The sequence below is a fragment of the Lithobates pipiens genome, unplaced genomic scaffold (assembly GCF_037356315.1).
Source record: "Lithobates pipiens isolate NorthernLeopardFrog02 unplaced genomic scaffold, aLitPip1_a1.2 Scaffold_19, whole genome shotgun sequence".
NCBI classification, from domain to species: Eukaryota; Metazoa; Chordata; class Amphibia; order Anura; family Ranidae; genus Lithobates; species Lithobates pipiens.
In genome coordinates, this window is record NW_027507764.1 from 74,642,442 (window position 1) to 74,663,877 (window position 21,436).

Genomic DNA, 21,436 nt, shown 5'->3' on the forward strand with positions numbered 1-21,436 from the left:
AGAAAGGAGTGTCGGAGAGGGGAGGACAGATGTTGGGGGGGGGGGGGGGCGTTAGCGGCAGGTGCCGGGGGCAGTGTGACACCTGGGCTCAGCGTGGCCCCCCCTTAGCCGGTGTTAGCTCAGTGTATGTGTATAATGTGTATGTGAGGCTGGCCTCTCCTCCTCCTCCTCCTCCTCCTCCTCCTCCTCCTCAGCCTGCTGGGGAGGTGGCTCAGCTGCAGCTGCTCTCAGCACAAGTCACATCAGAGTGAAGTGGATGAGCGGAGATCGCAGAGGAAAGCCAGCAGCCATCCTAGGACCATGATACCATATCAGGCAATTTGACCAGACCCCGGCTCTCCGCAAGGAAAAAAGCTTGCCGTCCCGGCTGCCTTTATTTCCAGCCATTCGCCTCCCCAGCTGAGGGACACTTTTCATCACCAATGGTCCAAAACAACATGTCCAAGACTCCTTCAACCTCACAGGAGATCCACATGGATGTTCTGGAGAACCCCACTGTAGTGCAGGTACGCACTCACTGCCGCACATTATTGCTTGCATTTGTTTTTTTATGATTTTTTAGGTTGCTGCAATATTACGGCACATCGAATTATTTAATACAATGGCGTACAGATCAAGGATTACGAGCGGTCGGGTCGTTGGCAGCTGGCCCCCGTTTTCTGGGACGGTCCCTGGAAACAGTTAAAAAACGGATCAGCTGTACCATAAACCTATCTGCAGGTTTGGGCGAAAAAGCTTGTCATCTATTTTATATTTTACATAGCCGGCGCCTGTAAGTATCCTGGGCTGCGCAGTCAGCGCTCTCTTGTGTTGCAGAGCTGGGGTCCCGGGTTCAGTTCCCAACACTGACATCATCTGCCTGCATGGAGTTTGCATGGAGTTTTATGCTCTCCCTCTCTTGGCGTGAGTTTTATCCCACACTCCGAAAACACGCTGGTGGGTTAATTGACTTCCACCCCTCAATTGGCACATGTGTGTGACTTTGGCGGGCTGTTAGATTGTAAGCTCCTATGGGGCAGGGAGCGATGCAGATGGTCGGTGTAGTCTATAAAGCTCAGTAGACTTTGTTGGCACTATAAAAAAAAAAAAATGAAAGAAAGAAATATTTATTATAATATATATTTATAGCAACTCTGGGACCTGCCACACGGCACTGGGCACGATGAGCTGAGATACAACAGCTGAGCACCAGCGTCCTGACATATTTATTCTTTATATTGCTGGCAGCCATGCACTGCGACTGCGGCTGGTCTATTTAGCTTGTCCTCATCGTTACCCAGGACAGTACAGAGCAGTCTGAGAACAATGAAATGTCAATATTGATTGGCTGAATTGGGTTACTGTGCTTTGTCACTTGCACCGTGTATTCATCCTATTTCATTGTTTTCTACTATGTGCCACAAAAATGCTTTCAGCTTCCAGTATTACAGTTGTTGGCCCTGGCAACCAGACCACGCCAGGAAAATGGATAGAACTTGTAGTTCTTCAGCCATAGGTTGGCATTCCCATCTGATGTCCGTCATCTGTAGGTGTTCTGTTATAGCTTAGTGCTGGGGACTCTGATGTGAAGAGGGGAAGGGGGCTCTAATGTGAAAGGAGGACTCTGATGTGAAAGGAGGACTCTGATGTGAAGAGGGGGCTCTGATGTGAAAAGGGTGATACTGATGTGAAGGGAAGCTGTGAATTTAAAGGGGGACTCTGATGTGAAGGGGGAGGGGGGCTCTGATGTGAAGGGAGGAGGTCTCTGAGGTGAAAGTGGAACTTTGATGTGAAGAAGGGGCTGTGATGTGAAAGGGCGACACTGATGTGAAAGATGGACTCTGATGTAAAGGGAAAGGGGGGCTCTAATGTGAAAGAGGGACTCTGATGTGAAAGGGGGACTCTGATATGATGGGGGAGGGGGGCTCTAATGTGAAAGGGTGACACTGATGTGAAAGGGGGACACTGATGTGAAAGATGGATTCTGATGTAAAGGGCAAGGGGGGCTCTAATGTGAAAGAGGACTCTGATGTGAAAGGGGGACTCTGATATGATGGGGGAGGGGGGCTCTAATGTGAAAGGGTGACACTGATGTGAAAGGGTGACACTAATGTAATGGGGGAGGGGGGCTCTAATGTGAAAGGGGGACTCTGATTTGAAGGGGAGCTCTGATTTGAAGGGGGGCTCTGATGTGAAAGAGTGATACTGATGTGAAGGGAGGTTGTGATGTGAAGGGGCGACAATGATGTGAAGGGGTGCTCTGCTGTGAAGGGTGAGGGGGGCTCTAATGTGAAAGGGTTACCCTTATGTAAAAGGAGGGACTCTGATATGAAGGGGGGCTGTGATGTGAAAGGAGGACTCTGACCTGAAGGGAGATCTGATGTGGATGGGGGACTCTGAAGGGAAGGGGGACCCTGATGTGAAGAGGGATAGGACTCTGATATGGGTCGGAGGACTTCTGGTGTGAAGGGGGGTGTGCTTTTTTTTCAGCCCATGAATATTTGTAAAACATACAATGTGACCTTCATACTGAAAAGACTGGAGCCAGCGACTTAGTAAATTGAAAGACAAGCTGGGACTTTTAGTTCCCGATTAGCCAGAGAGTCACATATTACGGTATACAGCGGGGAAAATAATGATTTGATCCCCTGCAGATTATGTTAGTTTGCCCGCTTACAAAGAAATGAAGGGTCTATCATTTTTTATCATAGGTGTGTTTTAAATGATAGAGACAGAATATCAACCAAAAATCCAGAAAACCCCCCATGATCCAAATGTTATTTTATTCACTGAACTGCAACTCAATTTATAGGACGCCTTTCACACTGAGGCGATTTACAGGCGATTTTACCACTAAAAAAAAAGCACCTGAAAAGCTGAAAACTGCTTCCCATTAATATCAATGAATGCTTTCACACTGTGGCGGTGTTCTGACGGGGCGCGGGGAAAAAAGTCCTGCAAGCAGCATGTTTGGAAAAGCTCCTCAAAAACGGCCCTCTCCATTGAAATGAATGGGTAGCGCGTCAAAAGCGCACGAAAAGTGCATCAAAAGTGCCACAAAATAGTGCATTTGAGTCATGTGACCATGTAAAAATAATGTAAAAAAATGCACTGCTAATGCCTCAAAAGCACTTGAAAAGCGCCCAATGTTTTATTTGCACATATCTCAGGAGGCATTTTGGTCCACTCTTCTTTACAGATCTTCTCTAAATCCTTAAGGTGCTTGGCAACTCAAATTTTCAGCTCCTTCCATAATTTTCTATAGGATTAAGGTCTGGAGACTGGCTAGACCACTCCATGACCTTAAAGTGCATCTTCTTGAGCCACTCCTTTGTTGCCTTGGTGGTATGTTTTGGGTCATTGTCATGCTGGAAGACCCATCCATGACCCATCTTCGGTGTTCTGGATGGGGGAAGAAGGTTCTCATCCAAAACGTTACAATACATGGCCCCGTTCATTGGCGCCCTCAATAGGGCAAAGTCGGTCTTTAGCTGAGAAACGGCCCCAAAACATCATGTTTCCACCTCCGTGCTTGACTGTAGGGATGATGTTCTTCATAGTCAGCATTTTTCTTCCCTCAAACACAGCGAGTCCTCCTCCTGAAGAAGGCACATGTACAGACATGCCAATGAACATCTAAATGATTCAGAGAAGGATTAGGAGAAAGTGCTGTGGTCAGATGAGACCAACATTTAGCTCTTTGGCATTAACTCGACTCGCTGTGTTTGGAAGAAGAAAAATGCTGACTATATAGGTTCAGTCTCACTGCTATCTTCATATCCTAACTACTCTCCTCGGCACCCCCTCCGTACTAAAACCCCCCTAAAATCCCTTCCCTTCCCCATCACCCGACATATTTCGGGATTATTTCAATCCTTCATTGGGGGTTATAATGTGCCCACTTGGCGCTCTTTGTGCTCAGTGCTTCATCACACAACATCAGTATAGGAACGGCTTCCTAAATAAAGACGATGATGTAAATAAATAATCACACTCACACAGAGATCAGATAATAATTAAGGAAGGATTTTATTTACTGTAAATAAAAAATAAATGTTTAGACATGCAAAATCATAGTTCTATGTCACAATGTATTACACTAGATCAGAGGTCTCCAAATTATGACCCAATGAGGTCTACAAGGTATTACCTGGTCCACAGCATCCCTGATGTGATGAAGGGCCTCTAATATAAAAGGGGGATTCTGAAGTGAAGGTGGGAGGGGGTGTGATGTGAAAGGGGGACACTGATGGAAGGGGGGGGCTCTTCTGTAAATATGGGAGGCTCTTATGTGAAGGGGTGGTTTCTGATGTTTAAGTGGGACGCTGATGTGGGGGGGGGGGCGGGGTTGGCTCTGGTGTGGTGTGGGGCTTTTTTGATGTAATGGGGGCTTCTGGTGTGACAGGGAGAACTTTGATGTGATGGTGGGATGTGATATGATAGGTGAAACTCTGAAGTGAAAGGTGGACTCTGTTTTGATGTGGGGCTTCTAATGTGATGGGGGGAACTCTGATATGATTTGGGGGGGGGGGGGGTATTCTGATTTGAACGGGAGCTCTGATGTGAAAGGGGGGCTCTGATGGAAAAGGATTTCTGACTCTGGTATTATGGCGGGCGGGGGGGTCCTTCTGATCTTATGTGAAGGCAATGTGATGGGGAAGCTTATGATGTGCAAGGTGGACTCTGATGTGAGGGGCCGTATGGGGCTTCTCATCTAAAAAGGGTCTAATGTGATGAGGAGCTTCTGATGTAAAAAGGGGGCTGTAATGTGATGGGGGATGCTTCTAATGTGAAGAGAGGGACTCTGATATGATTAGGGGCGATTCTGATTTGAAAGGGAGATTTGATGTGAAAGGGGGGCTCTGATGGAAGAAGAGGGGCTCCAATGTGATGAAGTGCTTCTGATGTCAATGAGGGACACTGATGTGATGGAAGGGGGGCTTCTCTTGTGATAGGGAGGTACTCTGATGTAATGGGGGGCTTCTGGTGTTATGGGGGGGCTTTTGGTGTCAAAGAACAGATTTCTGATTTCTTACTCTGGTATGATGGGGGGGGGGGGGGTGTCTTCTGATCTGAAAAGGCCATCTGATGTGATGTGAAAGCAATATGATGGGGAAGCTTATAATGTGCAAGGTGGACTCTGATATGAGGGGCCGTAGGGGGCTTCTCATGTAAAAAGGGGGACTTTTGATGTGACGGGGCTTCTCATGTGAAAGGGGGGACTTCGGATGTGAACAAGGGAATGTTCATGGAAGAATTTTTTCAGCCCACCCTGCCCTAGATAAAAAACAGGACCTACAGAAGACAAGGTCATACTCACCTGTTCTGAGCAAAGACGGGACAGGTGAGTACAACCTGAGTTTAACTTACCGACAAGGTAGCTTTAAGCAGATACTTCCTCTTTTTTATTACGATAGGAAACAAAAACACAGGGAGATTGTGCAGAACTGGTCACTCGTCCTAATCGCACACAGAGCCCCGGTGCTGCAAACCAAACCTTTGCACCTATTATTACAGTTGAGTATCATATACAGGCCCGTACACATGATAAGAAAGTCGCACGAAAACCTCTTATATGAATAAGGAGGTCACACAGCCCTGTACTGTGATACCCAATGGGCAGAAATTTCTGGTTCCGTAGATGCTTTCAAATAACCCCATCAAGGAAAGCCCAGAGAGGAGAGGCTCATATATACTCATATCATACAAAATTTATTTTTATTATTCTAAATTGGTCAAATCCAAAAATTAAATAAATCAAATGTACTCGGCCCAGCACTAGGAAACAAAGCATACAGTTGTATCAAGGACCATGTCACCTTCACATCCTATCTCCTACGTCACTGATTGTGTCCGTGCCTCATGTAAGTGGTGACGCCACCGTACTTTGCACCGCCCAACATGTTTTGTCTCTCCAGACGTTATCAGGAGCGGTCCTGGTAGTTAAATGACTGATAGCTTGTACTAGAACTTTAAAGTAGAACTAAAGTCAAAACTTTTTTTTCCATTTTGGATAGAGTAAGGGAGGGTTACAACCCCTGTTGTTTTCTTTTTTTGCCATCTGTGTCCCGTTGGGGAGATTTCCCTTCACTTCCTTTCCCACGGCCAAAACTGGAAGTAAAAGAAAATCCTTCCAAAGTGAGGGAATCTCTGGTTGTCAACAGAACAGGTGTCCCCATTGGTGACAGACAAAAATGTGGGATTTTCACTCTCAAATGTCCTTAATGGGCACACAAAAGGCAATAAAAATCTGACAGGGGTTCTACCATTCTATCCCCCCCCCCCCAAAAAAAAATTCTCCTACTTGTACATTAAGTTTCTTGAAAGCTGAAGAAATAGGCACACCAAATTATCTTCTTTGAAGGGAACATAAAATACTTCCAGGGACGTCATGCACAAAGCACTTGGGAAAGATGGCCGTACAGCAATATACATCTCACTCTGACATTTCCATTAAAATGAGCTAAATTTTATTAGTTTTACCTGAGGCTTGTTGGTGAAAAAAAGTAGAAAAAAGATAGATGTTATATTTCATAATGAAAATAGGTAAGTATAGACTTTTTGTGGGGCTACTCTCAAGAGAACCAGTTAATTTCAGATAAAATACACCCTTTTTAAAAAAAACTTGTATGTATATTTTTTTAGATTTGCAGTGTGGAGGGCATTATAATAAGGCCTTAATATTTATCACGGTGACCACTTTCACTGAGACAGAAAGTAATGGAATGTCCAATATTTTACTGTTGCATCAGAATAGAAGTAGTGTAAACTTTTTAATGAGGACACATGTTCCAGTGACTCGTCTAATAAGAGGGGAATCCCTTTAATTTAATGTTTGCAGGAATCGGCATAGGAGCTCCAACTTTTCACAACTGTAAAGTAAACTTAAAAGTAAGGCCCCATTCACACCTGAGCATAGCGCTTTCAGGCAGAAAATCGCGCAATTTTGCTTTTTTTTTACACCGATTTTGCAGCGTTTTTACCGTATATTTTGTAGGGCAAAAGGTCACCAATGTAAAAAGAAGAAAAACTCCCAAATCTGCCCGATTCGAGCGAAAAAATAGGGTCCAGAACTTGTTTGAGCTTCAGGCGTTCAGCTTCAGGCGACTTGGAGTAGAGATGTGAACCATCTCCATTGAGAATAATAGATTTTTTCCCCTCCAGCGTTTTGTGGCTTCAGGCTTCAAGCTACAAAACGCTCAGGTGTGAATGAGGCCTAAATCCAAAAGTCCCTCCCTCTTTCCCCATTTTCCTTTCTGGATATTTTTATTGCTTGAATTTGGGACTGATACCAGGTTTTGGGAAATCTTGCTGCCCAACTGTTAAAACCATAACTTGTAAAGTAAACCTGTCATAAAGGAACAATTATGTAGGCTGCCATTGAAGTTAGTGGAGCACAGACTGTGCTTAGTTAGCTGCTTCCCCAGCTGTACCAGCTCTGAAGCCGAAAACAAAATCCTCATTGCTTCCGGGTTCATTTGTCACAGAGATGTTCCTCCATCTCCTTTGTGGGAAGTAGTCCCACAGGGACGCTTAGGTTCCCGGGCTTCCCAGAAGAATCAGAGACCCCAGGAACCAGGGGAGGGAACGACCCTTTACAGAGCTGTAAATGTGATCACTTTTATAAAACAGCCAATCACTGGCTGAAAAAAATGGTACCAATATCTTGTAAAAAACCACGGTGGGGTGTTTATATATGTATGTTGGTCAGCAAGTGGTTAAGCTGAAGTCCAGTGTAGGCCTTAACTGTAAGGCCCCTTTCACACTGGGGCGGTTTTCAGGCGTTACAGCGCTAAAAATAGCGCCTGTGTAGCACCTGAAAAAACCGGCCCCTTTCACTCCAGTGTGAAAGCTGGAGGGCTTTCACACTGGAGCGGTGCGCTGGCAGGACGGTGAAAAAAGTCCTGCTAGCCGCATCTTTGGAGCGGTGTATTCACCGCTCCTAAACCGCTCCTACCCATTGAAATCAATGGGACAGCACGGCAATACCGCCGGCAAAGGGCCGCTGCAGCGGCGCTATGCAGGCAGTTTTAACCCTTTTTCGGCCGCTAGCGGGGGTTAAAACCACCCCGCTAGCGCCCGCAGGCCGCCGCTAAAACGACGGTAAAGCGCCGCTAAAAATAGCGGCGCTTTACCGCCGACGCCCGCACCGCCCCAGTGTGAAAGGGGCCTTAGACCCCCTGCTTAGAGGAGTGTAGAGAAGTGTACTTTGATTTGTTGCCAGCAGATTGGAGTATTAGAGCCATGCAGTTAAATATTCTGAACAGTAATTACTAAACCTGACCCCAGTGAAATTTCGTTTGAACATTCATACGAAAATTCTGAAAAATATTTCCTTAGAGCATTTGATCTTGCCATCATTTTGTCAACTCCTTTTGCTGGAAAGTCCCATACATGCTACTTGAATGGAATCCTAGACATAGTAAACAGGTTTATTTTGTGCCTACAACATTTGGCAACGAAAGCCACATTTCTGCTAAGACTAGAGGTAGAGAGGTAGGTCCAGAAAAATGCAACTCTTGGTGTAGGGTTCACACAACATTTATTGAAAACGTGTTTGAAGGGAATAGACTCACCCCTTCTCAGGGCTGTTAGTGTGTCTTATGGGTGGGGGTAAATTCTGGAGTGATTTCTTCATTCCTAACTTCCAATAGGCAGAGTGTGGCTTGTGGTTGTGCCGAAGCTGACCAAGAGTTGCATTTGGACACCAGGCGCTCCTTCGTTCTCCCTCAAGTCTTCTTGCTGAAATGACCGCACGGTTGATATCAGAAAGGTAGCAGCCCAAGCCCCCAAGGGGGTTCATCATCACAATTCATCGTTGGGCTCTACCCACTGAAAGTCATTTCTTCCTCATTGCCTGCGGCCACCTTCCAATGACTAGGCACTGATCAACTCAGTCCAGTGCAGTCTCCAACCCACACCAGACATTTACAGTAATTCCGCCTACACACGACTGGACTTTTCGATAGACTTGGTCTGGCGGACTGGAATCCATCAGGCAATTCGATCGTGTGTGGGCTCCAGCGGATTCCCAGAAGTCCGGCGGACCTAGAAATAAAACTTTCTTCAAATCTTTCCGACGGACTCGAGTCTGGTCGAAAAATCCGGTCGTCTGTGTGCTAGTCCGACAGACTAAAACCAACGCTAGGGCAGCTATTGGCTATTGGCTATGAACTTCCTTATTCTACATCATCACTTTTGAATCCGTCTGACTTTTGGAGTGATCGTGTGTGGCCATGTCCTTTTGTTTGAAAGTCTGGCGGACCTTGGCTGCAAAGTCTGTCGGATTGTCTGCCGGACCAAGTCCGTCAAAGTCTGATCGTGTGTATGCGGCATTAGTCATTTTGTTTGTTTGACAAAAATTCCCCATAATGTTTAATTGAATTTTTTTTTTTAGCTGACCAGTTTTACCCCCTTCACTCCCACCACCAGCACCCTCCACAAAGTGAAAGTCTCTTTGCTAACCTACTACTGGGCCCCTTATAGGCAAAGCAACTTTTCGCATACACCCCCAGCTGCACAAATTAATGATTAAATTAATATATCTGGATATTGAGAACAGATATCATCATACCCTATATCTCCCCACAATTCAGAACTTGGCCAGGAATGTCAGGTGGCACTGGATCAGAGGGGATGGATAGCACTTGGAAAGCTACATACTGACTTTTTAGTCTCTTGTAAAGCAACAACATTACATTGTCTAGTATGGGAAATGTAAAGGTCCCCTTTTAAAGGCAGCTGCAGCTATATTAAAGCTTTTGGAAAGAGCAGGGAGGAATTAGAAACTCTGTTTGGTTTTTATTGCCAGCTGTCATCTTTTTTAACAAATGAACGCTTAAACACCCTCATATACTTGTATGGATGCATCATTGACTGGCAAAGTTCTGAAGCCAGAGGATCAGCATGACAGCCAGACACCTGGAATTTTAACAAGGAGGCCAGTATTGGCAGCCCTCATGTACCTTTCTATGTAGGTTGCCTTTGAGAAGTTTGATAGAAAGTCTCCTTACAAATTCAGTGCAGAGTGGATTTGCCTTTAGTAAATCAACCCCAATATCTTTAGATTTTTGCTATAATAAATATCCCCAATTTAAAAAAAGAACTAACATTTTTTTTCCTCAATTTAGGCCGATATGTATTGTTCGACATATTTTTGGTAAAAAAAAAATCACAATAAGCGCATATTGATTGGTTTGCGCAAAAGTTTTTTTTTTTTTTTCTACTAATTGTGGCTATCAGCTATTTTTATCAAGACTGCTATATATACAAACCAGACACTTTTGACACATTTTTGGGACCAGTGACATACAGTGATCAGTACTATAAAAATGCACTGATTACTGTATAAATATCACTGTCAGGGAAGGAGTTAACACTAGGGGTGATCAGGGGATAACTGTGTTCCCTAGGTGTTCTAACTGTGGGGGGATGGGACTGACTAGGGGAAGAGAGATCAGTGTGCATACTTAGTATGAACACACAATCTCTCTCCTCTCCCCTGAAAGAACCGGAATTTGTGTGTTTACACACACACACATCCTGTTCTCGTTCTGTAACGAGCAATCGTTCACAGCAGTCATCGTGCCCACCGGGCACTTGCATCAGCTCCGGGGACACACTTCGGGCACGTGGAGACGTCCTAAAGAGCCAGCGTACAGCTACGACGGCTCACGCAGGGGAACCAACCTGCCGCAGTATAATTGCGACGGCTGGTCCAGAAATTGGTTAACCACTTAACGACCGCCACATGCCATTGTACGTCATCACAATGGCATGTACAGGCACAAGCACGTACATGTACGGGCTTGCCTTTCAGCGGGTGGGGGGTCAGATCGGACCCTCTCCCGCTGGATGCGGCGGTCCGTTTCGCTTCAGGAGCGATCCGGGATGAGGGGATGGCAGTTGGTTTCTGGCCATCCCCTCTCGATCGCTCCTGGCGAATGAGAAGCTTCCTCCCACTGTGTATTGTATACACAGGCAGGGAGGAAGTGATGTCATTCTCCTCGGGGCGGTCTTTTTGACCGGACTACAAGGAGAAGACTAAAAGTAAGTGTGCACCAACACTACACTGACATGTAGGCACACACAGGCACACAAACCCCCCCCCCGATCCCCCCCCCCGATCGCCCCCCGATCCCCTCCCAGTCACAGTGTCACTGATTGCAGTGATCATTTATTTACTGATCACTGCATTCAGTGTCAGTTGTAAAAGTAAAAAGTGTCAGGTCAGTTAGTGTTAGGTCCAGGGTAGCCCCCTACCACCCCCCAATAAAGGTTTAACCCCCTGATTGCCCCTAGAGTTAACCCTTTCACCCCCTTTTGCCAGTGTCACTAAGCGATCGTTTTTCTGATCGCTGCATTAGTGTCGCTAGTGTCGCTAGATAGCTAGTTATTTTTTAGGTTCACTGCCAGGTTTTTATAGCGGTAGGTACCCCAATATACTACCCAATAATGGTTTTAACCCCCTGATTGCCCCTAGTTAACCCTTTCACCCCCTTTTGCCAGTGTCACTAAGCAATAATTTTTCTGATCGCTGCATTAGTGTCGCTAGGTAGCTAGTTCTTTTTTTAGGTTCACCGCCAGGTTTTTATAGCGCTAGGTACCCCGATATACTACCCAATAATGGTTTTAACCCCCTGATTGCCCCTAGGTAACCCTTTCACCCCCTTTTGCCAGTGTCACTAAGCGATCATTTTTCTGATCGCTGCATTAGTGTCACTAGTGTCGCTAGGTAGCACATGTTCACATTTTTTTGTGAAAAAAAGATATTTTCTACTTTTTGTTATAAGAAAAATCGAATAAACTCAATTTTATTCATACATTTAGGGAAAAATTTATTCAGCCACATGTGTTTAGTAAAAAAAATTTCAATAAGCGTATATTTATTGGTTTGTGCAAAAGTTATAGCGTCTACAAACTAGAGTACATTTTTGGGAATTTACACAGCTTTTAATTTATGACTGCCTATCTCATTTCTTGAGGTGCTAAAATGGCAGGGCAGTACAACCCCCCCCCCCCCCCAAATGAACATTTTGGAAAGTAGACCCCCAAGGAAATTGCCGAGGGGCATGTTGAGCCCATTGAATATTTTTTTTTTTTTTGTCCCAAGTGATTGAATAATGACAAAAAAAAAAAAAAGTTTACAAAAAGTTGTCACTAAATGATATATTGCTCACACGTGCCATAGTAATATGTGGAATTGCACCCCAAAATATATTCTGCTGCTTCTCCTGAGTACGGGGATACCACATATGTGGGACTTTTTGGGAGTCTAGCTGCGTACGGCACCCCGAAAACCAATCACTGCCTTCAGGATTTCTAAGGCCGCGTACACACGGGCGGGTTGTCTGCCCAACTTAGTCCGCTGAACCGTGTTTCAGCGGACAATCCGCTCGTGTGTGGGCTTCAGCGGACTTTTTCAGCGGACAGTCTGACGGACTTTGTCTTTCTGAATTTCCGTAATTTTGTCCGTCCAAACTTGGTTTTGTCCGTCCAAACTTGGTTTTGTCCGTCCAAACTTGGTTTCAGCGGACAGTCCGCTCGTGTGTAGGCAAGTTGGACGGACTAAGTATGGCGCATGCTCAGAAAGGATTTACACGGCCGAAGGTTGCATTGCAGTGTATTGGACGTCGTTTTTCTAGTCCCGTCGTACGTGCTGTACACGTCATCGTGCAAGTTTTCAGCGGACTGTCTGTTCATCGTGTGTGGTCAAGTCCGTTCATTCAAAAGTTGAACGGACTGTCTGTCGGATTGTCTGACGAACTTAGTTGGGCAGACAATCCGCCCGTGTGTACGCGGCCTAAGGGTGAAAATTTTTGATTTCACTCCTCACTACCTATCACAGTTATATCGCAAAAAATAAAAATCGCAGATTCAATCAAATACTATCAAAAGAAAACTCTATTTGTGGGAAGAAAAGGACGCAAATTTCGTTTGGGTACAACATTGCATGACCGCGCAATTACCAGTTAAAGCAGTGCAGTGCGAAATTGTAAAAAGACCTCTGGTCCTTAGGCTGCGTACACACGGGCGGATTGTCTGCCCAACTAAGTTCGTCAGACAATCCGACAGACAGTCCGTTCAACTTTTGAATGAACGGACTTGACCACACACGATGAACAGACAGTCCGCTGAAAACTTGCGCGATGACGTGTACAGCACGTACGACGGGACTAGAAAAACGACGTCCAATACACTGCAATGCAACCTTCGGCCGTGTAAATCCTTTCTGAGCATGCGCCATACTTAGTCCGTCCAACTTGCCTACACACGAGCGGACTGTCCGCTGAAACCAAGTTTGGACGGACAAAACCAAGTTTGGACGGACAAAATTACGGAAATTCCGAAAGACAAAGTCCGTCAGACTGTCCGCTGAAAAAGTCCGCTGAAGCCCACACACGAGCGGATTGTCCGCTGAAACACGGTTCAGCGGACTAAGTTGGGCAGACAATCCGCCCGTGTGTACGCGGCCTTAGGCTGAAAATTGGTCCGGGGCTAAAGTGGTTAAAGTGAATGGGACTGGCGGTGAGTCAACAGCGGGTTAGAGGAGGAGCCACTGCGGGACAGAGATGACAGTTGCTCTTTAAAAATTAGGATTTAAATCGTGTTGATTTAAATCAAATCCACCCTGTGTCATTCCAACTTTAAATGTATGAATTACATATGGATTTGTTGGTACTTTGCTGCATAGACTGTTCTGGCTGGACGAGGAAACTGTGAATGCCAAGTAAAAATTTTTGCAGAAGCTGAAAGTCAGGGTCAAAGGTGTAATTGCATGCTGAGCATTGCAAGTTTTTACTGGCTGGTGTTAAGTCTAATGAGGGACATGGAGCAGCACTAAAGTTTCATTAGTCTGTAGTGCAGAACAGTAGCCTGAGTAGATTACAACACAGAGGTTTATATATACAGCACAGAAGTTTGGTGGTTTGCATAGTTCACACAACTGTCAAGCAATTCAGCAGAGGGCTGGTTACATGTCACAGCACAGCAAGGTTGCCACTTGTCCCCATTTCCTGGAGACAGTCCCCGTTTTGAAGGGTCTGTCCCTGGGATTGGGCACGTCCCCATCAGTGTAGAGATTACATTGTGCAGGCGCTTCGGCTGCCTCAAAATGGTGTTGCTGGCCTCTATAACTAATAGTGAAAATACTCATCATGCGGTGGGCCGACTTTCTATTCCTGGCTTCTGGTTACCTAGTCTGTACGTTATTATGACTAGAGTTGCACCGATACCACTTTTTTAAGACCGAGTACAAGTACTTTTACTCTCCGATACTGATACTTTTTTTTATGTCATGTGAAATGTGGACTATGTCAGTAGTTTTTTCCTTTATTATTTTTTTTTTTACAATTTTTTTTTTATTATTATTTTGTAAAATTTTATATATATTTTTTTATTTTTATTTTTTACAATGCTTTCCTTTTGGAGGGAGCGGACAGTGCCAGTGTTTTTTTTAATTCTATTTCTATTTTTTTTTTTTATATTTATTAAATTGTTGTTGTTTTTTTTTGTGTTTTTTTATCAGTCCTGTTGGGGGGTGGCTAAACAGACCCCTGACATCTCCCCTTTGAAACAGGGAAAGGGACTGAGGACACAGATTCCCCAGTCCCTGGACCTCAGGTGCACTGAAGATGAATGGATAGGAGACAGCGGCTCCTCTCCATTCATAAACTGAGATATCGTAAACACAGTTTACAATGTTTCAGTTATGAATGTACAGTCAGTGATCAATGCCTCTGTGCATTCAGATAAGGAAGGAGCTGGTAAATTACAGATTTACTGGCTCCTTCCTCCTCTCTCCATCCTGACAGATCCAGGACAGGGGGGACTAGTGGAGGACAGGAGGGACCAGAGGAGGAGAGAATGGGGGACAAGGAAGGGGACTGGAGGAGGACGGGGGGGGGGAACCAGAGGAGGACAGGGAGGGACTGGATAAGGACGGGGTGGATCAGAGGAGCACGGAGGGGGACTGGAGGAGCACGGCGGATATGGAGGGGGACTGGAGGAGGACCGGAGGAGCACAGAGAGGGGGACCACTGGAGCACAAAGGAGAACACAGAGGAAGACACAGGGGACAATCAGGGGTGATGGCTGCGGCAGTGGGAGGAGTTACAAGCACCGATCTCCCTGTATAGATTTTAATAAAGCAGTTTAAAGCAGCGGGGGAGATCAGTGCTTGTAACTCCCCCCACTGCCTCAGCGATCACCCCTGATTGTCCAGGTATCAGGTCAAGCATCAGAGCATTTGCAAGTACTCGTGCAAATGCTCAGTATCGGCACAGATACCGATACTAGTGTCAGTATCGGTGCAACCCTACTTCTGACCTCTCCTCTCCATCCATCACATACTCCTGACTTCTGCACTTTTTCCATTACTTACTTCTGACCTCTGCACTCTGCCCATTACTTCCGACCTCTCCTCTCCATGCATCACTTACTCCTGACCTCTGCACTCCATTACCTCTGACCGCTCCACTCTGCCCATTACTTACTTCTGAGCTTTGCTCCCTGTGCATCACCTACTTCTTAACCTTTGCTCTGTGCATCACTTACTCTTGACCTCTTCACTCTGTGCATTACTTACTACTGACCTCTGTACTCTCTCCATTACTCACTTCTGACCTCTGTTCTCTGTGCATCACTTACTTCTAACCTCTGCGCTCTGCCCATTACTTGCTTCTGACCTTTGCTTTCTGTTCATCGCTTATTCCTGTCCTCTGTACTCTGTGCATTACTTATTCCTTACCTCTGCATTTTGTCCATGATTTAATTATGACCCCTGCTTCCTATGCATCACTTAATACTGTCCTCTATACTCTGTCCATTACTTACTCCTGACCTCTGCAATCTGCCATTATTTACTTCTGACTTCTGTACTCTGTCCATTTCTTACTCCTGGCCTTTGCACTCTGTGCATCACTTACTCTTGACCTCTGAACTCTGCATCACTTACTCCTGACCTCTGAACTCTGTGCATCACTTACTCCTGGCTATTTTTTTGTGTTTCTAAGGTGTAGGGCAGCCCATTGATACAAATGGACTGCACTAATTGTGATACGCAAGTACGCACGCACACTCTATTGCACCTGCATGCTGTGATTGGAGCTTTAGACCTAGGCCTACTTTGCTTAATGATACACATGCTGACGCCAGACTGTTAGGATTAATGCCACTTACGCCTTCTACTATGTGTATTCATCTGTAATCCTTTCTTGCAGAGGTTTTCTGTCACTTCCTATGCACCATTTGACTTTTCAAATAAGGCTGAAAGTACTTGCATTACCTGAGACATACAGTAAGTGGCAATGCACACACCCAAACTCTCTTAGCCACACTATATTGCCAAGAGTATTGGGCCACCCCTCCAAATTATTTGGTGGGGGGGGGGGGGGGGTTATGGTGTGGGGTTCCAATATGACTGCGCACCAGTGCACAAAGCCAGGACCATAAAGACATGGATGAGTGAGTTTGGGGTGGAAGAACTTGACTGGCCTGCACAGAGTCCTGACCTCAACCCGATAGAACACCTTTGAGATGAATTAGAGCGGAGACTGCAAGCCAGGCCTTCTCTTCCAACATCAGTGCCTGACCTCACAAATGCGCTTCTGGAAGAATGGTCAAACATTCCCATAGACACACTCCTAAACCTTCTAGGACAGCCTTCCCAGAAGAGTTGAAGCTGTTATAGCTGCAAAGGGTGGACCAACTCAATGTTGGACCCTACAGACTAAGACTGGGATGCCATTAAAGTTCATGTGTGTGTAAAGGCAGGTGTCCTAATACTTCTAGTAATATAGTGTATATGAGTTTCCTTATGGTGCCCTGGAAAGAAATGAAGGGGGTATTTATTTTGGTCAATGAAAAATGAGTCAATTAGTTTGCAAAAATCTGTACCTAGGTGTGAATGAGCTCTATGCTCTGAAGCCTCAATTGTCGTTTTATGCAAAAGACATATTTTTTAAGACCCAATTTATAAGGACGAGATGGTAATTTGCTGACTTGACAAGATTCACAGGCAGTGGCAATTCACCAAAATTCGCCACCACTTCAGAACTAGAATCCAATGTAGTTTATTCCAACTTTGAAGATTACAGAGAATGGTTTTCTTTGTTTTCTTAGAGGTGAAAAGACATTCTTATTTGAAAGCCTCCAGAAACTAAAAGGAGACATGGACAGTCTAAATAAAAGCTGGTTTAGACCTTGTTCATCCAGGCTTACTTAAAGTAGAACTCTGGGCTAAACTCTAGTCCTAAACCTGCTCTGCTCTATACATCAGAGGTCTCCTATACATGAGTCCTCCCATAAAGGTCAAAGTCCCTGCATCACATCAGAGCCTTCGCATCACATCAGAGGCCCCCCTATACATCAGAGGCCCTCCATAAAATCAAAGTCACTGCACAGGAGGTGGAGGAGATTTCCATCCTCTGCTAAATGCTGGGGTTGGCCCTGCCATCTGCCTCTCCTGGATCAGAGTCATTCATTGCAATCAGGGCCGGATTTCCAACAAGGCCACCGAGGCCAGGCCTTGGGGCGGCAGTGGTGCAGGGGCGGTGCCGCATGTGCTGCCCGCAAATCAGCGCTGAAAATCCCCACTGTTTGTCACAGTCAGCAGACAGCCAGCATGAGCAGCACGCACATGCAGTGCCAGTCCTGCTTTTTATTTGATCAAGGAGCGGGCCGCGAGTGGGCGGGGCCTTAAGCTCCACTGACTCTCTGGCCCCGCCCCTTGCTATGCTCCCTGCAAGCAAGCGTGATTGGACTCGGAGGAACAGAGGCCTTGGTAGGAGGAGTCTGACCGTGACGTGGAGTGGAGTGGGGTCAAGTGAAATTAGCAGCAGTGTGGAGGAATTGATCAGATTCGGAGCTGAGCTGGCCAGGAGGACTTCTTTCTCATCCCCTGGCTCCTGCACCCCATGTGTAGAACTGGAAAAGTAGAAAGTTTTAAAATTTAATGAGCACACTGGCTGCATTTGATGGGCACACTGGCAGCATTTGGCAGTATTTGATGGGCACAGTGGCAGCGTTTGATGGCACAGTGGCAGCGTTTGATGGCACAGTGGCAGCGTTTGATGGCACAGTGGCAGCGTTTGAGGGCACAGTGACAGCGTTTGAGGGCACAGTGGCAGTGTTTAATGGGCACAGTGGGAGCATTATCGATCATGTTTGGGTTAAGAAAGACTGAACAGTTAAGCTTTACTTGCCATTGAGTCAGAACTTTTAAATATTTTGTGCTATGAAGATATTATCGATGAGTTTGCCAAAAGAAACGTTAGAACTAAAAAATTGTAGGGAGTTTCTTATTGGTATAATCTTTAAAAGGCATTTTCTGCATTACAGAGTATTTTCAGTCTGTACAATTAAAGCCAATTATTTTCAGTGTTCTTGTGTGTGGAGATATGTTTTTAATTCATTGTTTTTTTATGTTTTTAATTGATCTATTTTAGCAGTCATCAATAGAGGACGAGAATGCTGGTGTGTGTGTGTGTGTGTGTGTGTGTGTGTGTGTGTGTGTGTGTGTGTGTGTGTGTGTGTGTGTGTGTGTGTGTGTGTGTGGGGGGGGGGGGGGGGGGGGGGGGAGGGGGGGAGCGTGATTGAAGGACCCGGCCTTGGGGTGGCAAAGGGAGTAAATTCAGGCCTGATTGCAATGGTGTTGGAGAGCTGGTCATCATTACCATAAATGATGCCATGCTTCCTGGCCCTGGAGCCTCAATAGTTGCTATGGCTCTGGCGGCCAGCCCACCTGCACCATGGCAACTCTGGCGCTGATCTAGGGTAAACACAGACTGGATCAGATGATAGAAGTGCACACTGCATCACCAAGCTTAGTGTATGTTTACTATGAACAGTCCTCAACTAGGATCGTAAATCAACCCCAGTAGGTCCTGTGTGGCAATAGCAGGTTACTGACTAATTACTGTATTTATTGGAATATAACACTCACTTTTTCACCATGAAAATCGGGTGCAAATAGCATGTGCGCCTTATACACCAATACTTCAATTTTAGCTGCCTCGGAGGGGACAGGGAGGGGGGTGGGATGAGCACCGTCAGATTACATAAAGTGAGAATCTCCTGTTTACTTGACGCCCTCTGTAATAGGAAGTCACATCTCCTGGGCCACCACTGGACCACTGTTCTGTCTATCATAGGAGATTCTCATTGTATGTAATCTGTCGGCGCTCGTCCTGCCCCTCTCCCTGTGCCCTCTAGGCTGCAGATGGCCATCAGTCAGGCTGCGGTGATGGCAATGGTAAAGCTGTTGCATTGATGGCAATGGTGAGGCTGCTGAATTGATACAATAGTGAGGCTGCTGCATTGATGGCAATGGTGAGGCTGCATTGATGTGGACTGATGAGGCTGCATTGATGGCAATGGTGAGGCTGCATTCATGTGGACTGATGAGGCTGCATTGATGGCAATGGTGAGGCTGCAGATGGGCACTGACCCTTATTTTGCTTCAAAGTTCCTTATTTAAAATGTACGTTTTTTTTTTCCTGAAACTTCCCTCTTAAAATGAATGTGCGTGCTATACGCCGATAAATACGGTACTACTTACTTGTTCCCCGGAGTGACTCTTTAAACAGAGCTGGCGTTGAGGCAAGAGGAGGAAAGAACGGTGGTAGAGGGTGTGATGACCTTTTTTGTGATAATTTTGAAAACGTACTAAAGAGCTTTTAGAAGTCACTGAGAAAACGTCTTGGAGTGGCTGAGCCAAAGTGAGAAGGTGTGAATTGCAATGCCGCCGAGGTGAGCCATTGATGTGCGCCCGCAGGTTATACAAAGAGAGCTCCCTGTAATTATTCATCTTCAGCGCCAGAACAAATTGAATTGTCGGCATGGCAACTATCGCATGCTATTTTATCTGTAGGCCGCAGAACAGTTTAAATAAACATTATGTATAGCACAATGTATGGCTCTGAAAAGAAAGCACATTAGCTGAAGATATTTGAACTTTATATGATAACAATAACCTCGCCTCAAATACCGCGCACACAAACAATCGCTACCAAATTGCTTGTCTTGCAGAACAATTACCTTTATAAAATAAGAAATGATACAACATTTAACTGTAAATCCTAAGGGATCGTTTACACTTGCAGTCGGGGGCGGTAAAAAAAAAAAAAGCAGCTGTACTTTTTTCACTGCACTGTAACGGTGTGAAGGATTCCCATAGTATAATCTGGATTTTGGGCTCTCTATGCAGTTGGAATGCAGTCAAAAATGCATACAACTGCATCTGGTGTGAATGGGCCTTAAATGCTGCACGGGTCTTGGAGTCCAGTCACACTTGTATGACTCCAAAGTTGCACGACTTTAGAGTGCAACTTTGACACAACTTTGATGCAACTTTGAATAGGTACAATTTGGACATGACTTTGGCTTCGATCAATGATGCTGGACAGCTGTTGCACAGGTACAACTTTGATACCACTTTTGAGGGTGAACATTGAAGGCCCTCAAGTTGCATGAAAGTCGGACCAAAGTAGCGCATGAACTACTTTAAGTCACACAAATACGAATTTGGTAAACATGGGGAATGACTTGTCACGCTATTTTGATGTCCAAAGTTGCATGAAAAGTCGCACAAGCGTGAATGGAGCCTAAGGCCCCTTTCACACTTGTGCGACTTCAAAGTTTGCGCGATTTTGCGGCCGCTATTTTGACAAAACAGTCGTACGACTGTGGATCTGACTTTGCCCTGTGACCTGAAGTCAGACTTCAATGAACAGGTATCCTACTTTGATCCCTGACAATACCAGGCACTGTCTGGTATCAATCTTTGGGGGGGAACTCGGCATGGGTTCCCCCTCCCAAGAGCAAACCAGGCCCTTTGGTCTGGCATGGATTTTAAGGGGAACCTCCAAACCGAAAAAACAGTGTGGGGGTAACCCCCAAATCCATGCCAGAATGTGTCTCTCCCCTAAATGTCCCAATGCGAGTATTTTGTACACATATTATATACAGAATTTTCTGCCAGCAAGAACCTGCATTCTATGCAGAAAATACACTTATGCCTTGACAGACTTATGCACATGGCACAGTGGCAATGCTTTTTTTCATGGAGCTGCAAACATTATACCTACTGCCTGGCAGGCAGTACCACTGCCAAACGTGAGCCTTTCAAGCTTAACCACTTGCCACCCACAATATATAAAATGACATTGGCAAAGTGGTTGCGATATCCTAACCAGATGTCATATGACGTGATCATGATAACAAGCTGCATCTTGGCCATCGTTGTTACGGCGTGTCAGTCTGACACACTGCAACTCCGTTCTCTGACTGAAACTCTTTACCATGTGATCAGCCGTGTCCAATCACAGCTGATCACGATGTAAACAGGAAGAGCCGACACGGCTCTTTTTATCAGTGAGGCCCCCCCTCGGATGCCCACACAGGATCACCAGGCATGCCACCAGGACCACCAGGGATGGCCACCACTGATGACCACCAG

At 45.6% G+C, this 21,436-nt stretch overlaps 1 protein-coding gene across 4 annotated transcripts in view; it reads left to right on the top strand.

The window, feature by feature from the left end:
- The first annotated feature begins 249 nt into the window (after nucleotides 1–249).
- Nucleotides 250–21,436, top strand: part of CACNB2 (calcium voltage-gated channel auxiliary subunit beta 2) — a 456,068-nt gene continuing 434,881 nt past the window's right edge. For all 4 annotated transcript variants that reach the window (XM_077490913.1, XM_077490914.1, XM_077490918.1 and 1 more), the window contains exon 1: nucleotides 250–506. In XM_077490913.1, coding sequence (XP_077347039.1) covers nucleotides 423–506 — 84 coding nt within the window. In that variant the 5' untranslated portion in view covers nucleotides 250–422. The remainder of the gene's footprint in view (nucleotides 507–21,436) is intronic.